Source organism: Sinocyclocheilus rhinocerous, unplaced genomic scaffold (assembly GCF_001515625.1).
Source record: "Sinocyclocheilus rhinocerous isolate Xijiao unplaced genomic scaffold, SAMN03320098_v1.1 scaffold5941, whole genome shotgun sequence".
Lineage (NCBI taxonomy): Eukaryota > Metazoa > Chordata > Actinopteri > Cypriniformes > Cyprinidae > Sinocyclocheilus > Sinocyclocheilus rhinocerous.
In genome coordinates, this window is record NW_015627187.1 from 78534 (window position 1) to 82437 (window position 3904).

The 3904-nt window shown below is 35.3% G+C and overlaps 1 protein-coding gene across 1 annotated transcript in view; it reads left to right on the forward strand.

Moving 5' to 3' along the window:
- Positions 1 to 3904, forward strand: part of LOC107720858 (gamma-aminobutyric acid receptor subunit pi-like) — a 43411-nt gene that overhangs the window by 30391 nt on the left and 9116 nt on the right. Inside the window, exons 5-7 of the mRNA XM_016528693.1 lie at positions 738 to 955; positions 1325 to 1411; positions 2862 to 3034. Coding sequence (XP_016384179.1) covers positions 738 to 955; positions 1325 to 1411; positions 2862 to 3034 — 478 coding nt within the window. The remainder of the gene's footprint in view (positions 1 to 737; positions 956 to 1324; positions 1412 to 2861; positions 3035 to 3904) is intronic.

Below are 3904 nucleotides of genomic sequence, written 5' to 3' on the forward strand. Positions count from 1 at the left end.
TAATTAAAAATGAAATTCATTAATAATAATAATACAATACTTATAAATAATAATAATAATAATTATTATTATTATTATTAGTAGTAGTAGTAGTAGTAAAACAAAATAAAATAATCATTTTATTATTAAATAATGATATTAAAAACATTATTTCATATTTTATGTATATTATAGAAATATTTACAAATTATTATTATTATTATTATTAATTGGTTTATTTTCATAATAATGATAATAATTATTTTTAAAAAATAATGACAATAATAATAATAATAATAATGACAATAATAATAATAATAACAATAATAATAATAATATGCTAAGCATAAAATAATAATAATAATAATAATTAATAGCTGAAAAATATTGAAAAGTATTATTTATTATTTTGCAAATTTCTTTATTTTATACTATTAATAAAATAACTATAATTAAAAATATTAACAATAATACAATACTTATAAATAATTAAAAACAATATTTAAAAGTCGTTTTATTATTATTATTACTTAATAATAATCATCATAATAATTAAACATAAATAATACTAGTTAAAATGTAATAATATTATTATTGCTTGTAATTAAAGTTAAGGGTTTGTTCCAATTTCTAATCTAAAGTATTAAACTTTGGCTCATCTCACACAGTTTATGTAGTGCTGTTCATAAAATGTGAAAATGTATATTTGTATTGTTTGCTAAATCATTACGGATGCTGTGCTGTTGTTGAATGGGCAGGACTACACCGCCACGATCTTCCTCCGGCAGCGCTGGACAGACGAGCGGCTCGGGTTTGAAGGCAATAAGAGCTTGAGTCTGGATGGGGGGCGGGGGGGGCTCCTTTGGGTCCCTGATACATTCATTGTGGATTCCAAGAAATCCTTCCTGCATGACATCACTGTCGAAAACAGACTGATCCGGATATTCCCCAACGGAACCGTGCTGTATGCCCTGAGGTGAGGTGTCATTCACCGGATCTGTTCTACAGTCAGATGCTACTGGGGTCTTATGAAAGAAGATGGTTGAGGACAGGGTTTACTGTTGAAGGACTGACTGGAGAATTGATGGAGGGATAAGGGCATGAGAGGACAACTAGAAAGAGGCAGGGATAGTTATGGGCCAGTGGAAGAGTTCACAATGGCAGAAAACAGGGTAAGAATAGAGGCGGCAGTAAGGGACTCAAAGCTTGTGTACAGATGGGCAGCTGGCACCAAAAATTAAGCTTGAAAGTAGCATCCACAGACAGTGAGCTGATTTCTAGTGTTATATAAGCAACAACATTCTCTCATGTACGTCACTCTTTTTTTTTCTCTCTGTTTCTCTAGAATTACCACAACGGTGGCCTGCAGTATGGATCTAACCAAATATCCCATGGACAGACAGACGTGCACCCTTCAACTCGAAAGCTGTAGGTCTCAAATAATATGATATTTCTATAGACAGATTGTAAAGAATTTACAACCCTGTCGGTTTTTCACTAGTAATTGCTTAAGTGGTCACAAAATGTAACATTTATATAGGCCTAGGCTACACATGACTGCATTTTTATGCATAACCATATCAGATAAATGCACCATCTTGTAACGCATATTTAGTTTTATTCTGAAATATGAAAGACTCATTGCAGAGTTCAAAATATATTTATAATTTATAACATGCTTAAAATTCTATCTTTCATAAAGTTAATTTGATTTAGATTTTTTTATTCGTTTATAATATAAAAAATATATCAAAATCATCAAGCGGATGTAACACCAGCTGACAAAGTAAACCTTGAAATATTTTGAATGACTGCTGCCTTAAATATCTTACAGTGGCTTCAGAATCAATGCAACATATTAGCATAATGCTCATGTGTATAAATAATATAAAACCTCTTTAATATTCATACATGACAAGCCAAACACTCACACAGCAGTCTTAGGCTAGGGAGCATACGGCATGCAGATTAATTATTTTACAACTTAAGGGATATTTATGGTGTGTACACCTGGAGCATCTATCATTAGTGAAATGAATATTTCACATGTACTACACAAATTTAGAAAAAGGCTTGAAACATGCATGTTTCTTAAAGGGTTAAGACCCTCTGCCTGCCCAGCCTGGTCTCATGTTTATACGTAGGTATTAATACGTAACATTTACAAGCACAACACGTACATTTTTGTACGTTTTTATTAACGCTAAAACGTACAATTTAGACGTATTTCAATATGTGCTGTGCAAGAAATCACAGGATATGTTTTGATTCATTAGTGTTGCCAGATCTTACTAGGAAAAAAAAAACATCAAATAAGAACAGGCCCATAATAAACTCAAATCCAGATGCTTTATCTTGGAAATAAGTCACATGCCAAAATATCGCGACCTGCACCTGCCTGTCTTATTAACTCTGTAAACTGGATCGCTTAATGAGCCAAGCCTAAACAACAAGCCCAAAGACAATTAATAAGCGTCGCTTATAATAAGTGGACATGGCAACCCTTCAAGAGCACACTCTACTAAGTAGCCTTCCAAACATAAAGGAAACATGACGCCTCTGTTGACGGTGGTTTAGTTAAAATCGCCAAACATAATGAGTCTTTGGTCGCTGTATTAACACTTCGGTTAAAATAGCAGATACCGAAAGCGTGAGATGGCAAAACTTTGCTATGGTGTCAATCATCGCAGTTTCGAGAGTAAATTCTGTTCCATACACACATGAAACTGTAATAATAATAATATGGTTGTCACTCCTGAAACCTTACAGTGTGTACGTAGCCATAAAAACCACTCCAATAACTCCTTATTTTTTATTTATTGATAGTCTTGAAGACTTTTTACTTGGATGCACAGCATCAATGTTTTATATCCCTATGAAAGGACTCTGATTCTCTTCCCAGGAAATTATCCCAAGCTGATCTTTCATTTCGAGCTAAAGAGGAGCATCCTGTACTTCATCCTGGAGACATACGTGCCGTCCAGCCTGCTGGTGGTTCTGTCCTGGGTCTCTTTCTGGATCAGCCAATCATCCGTCCCCGCTCGCATCTGCATAGGTACAGTAATGTGTTTCATTTCATTCTTAGGAAAAACAAAATATGTTGATTTAGTAACCACCCGAAAATTCCTAGCAACCAACACCTTGGTAACCATATAGTAACTATCCATAACATCCTAGCAGCCAACACCTTGGCAACCATATAGTAACTATCCATAACATCCTAGCAGCCAACACCTTGGTAACCATATAGTAACTATCCATAACATCCTAGCAGCCAACACCTTGGCAACCATATAGTAACCAACTAGATCATACTATCAACCAACACCTTGGCAACCATATAGTAACCATCCAGAACATCTTAGCAACCAACACCTTGGCAACCACATAGTAACCAACCAGAACATCCTAACAACCAACACCTTGGCAACCACATAGTAACCACCTAGAACATCCTAGCAACCAACACCTTGGTAACCATATAGTAACTATCCATAACATCCTAGCAGCCAACACCTTGGCAACCATATAGTAACTATCCATAACATCCTAGCAGCCAACACCTTGGCAACCATATAGTAACCATCCAGAACATCTTAGCAACCAACACCTTGGCAACCACATAGTAACCACCCAGAACATCCTAGCAACCAACACCTTGGCAACCACATAGTTACCACCTAGAACATCCTAGCAACCAACACCTTGGCGACCATATAGTAACTGTCCATAACATCCTAGCAACCAACACCTTGACAACCATATTGTAACCACCCTGAACATCCAAGTAACCAACACCTTGGTAACCATATAGTAACTATCCATAACATCCTAGCAGCCAACACCTTGGCAACCATATAGTAACTATCCATAACATCCTAGCAGCCAACACCTTGGCAACCATATAGTAACTATCCATAACATC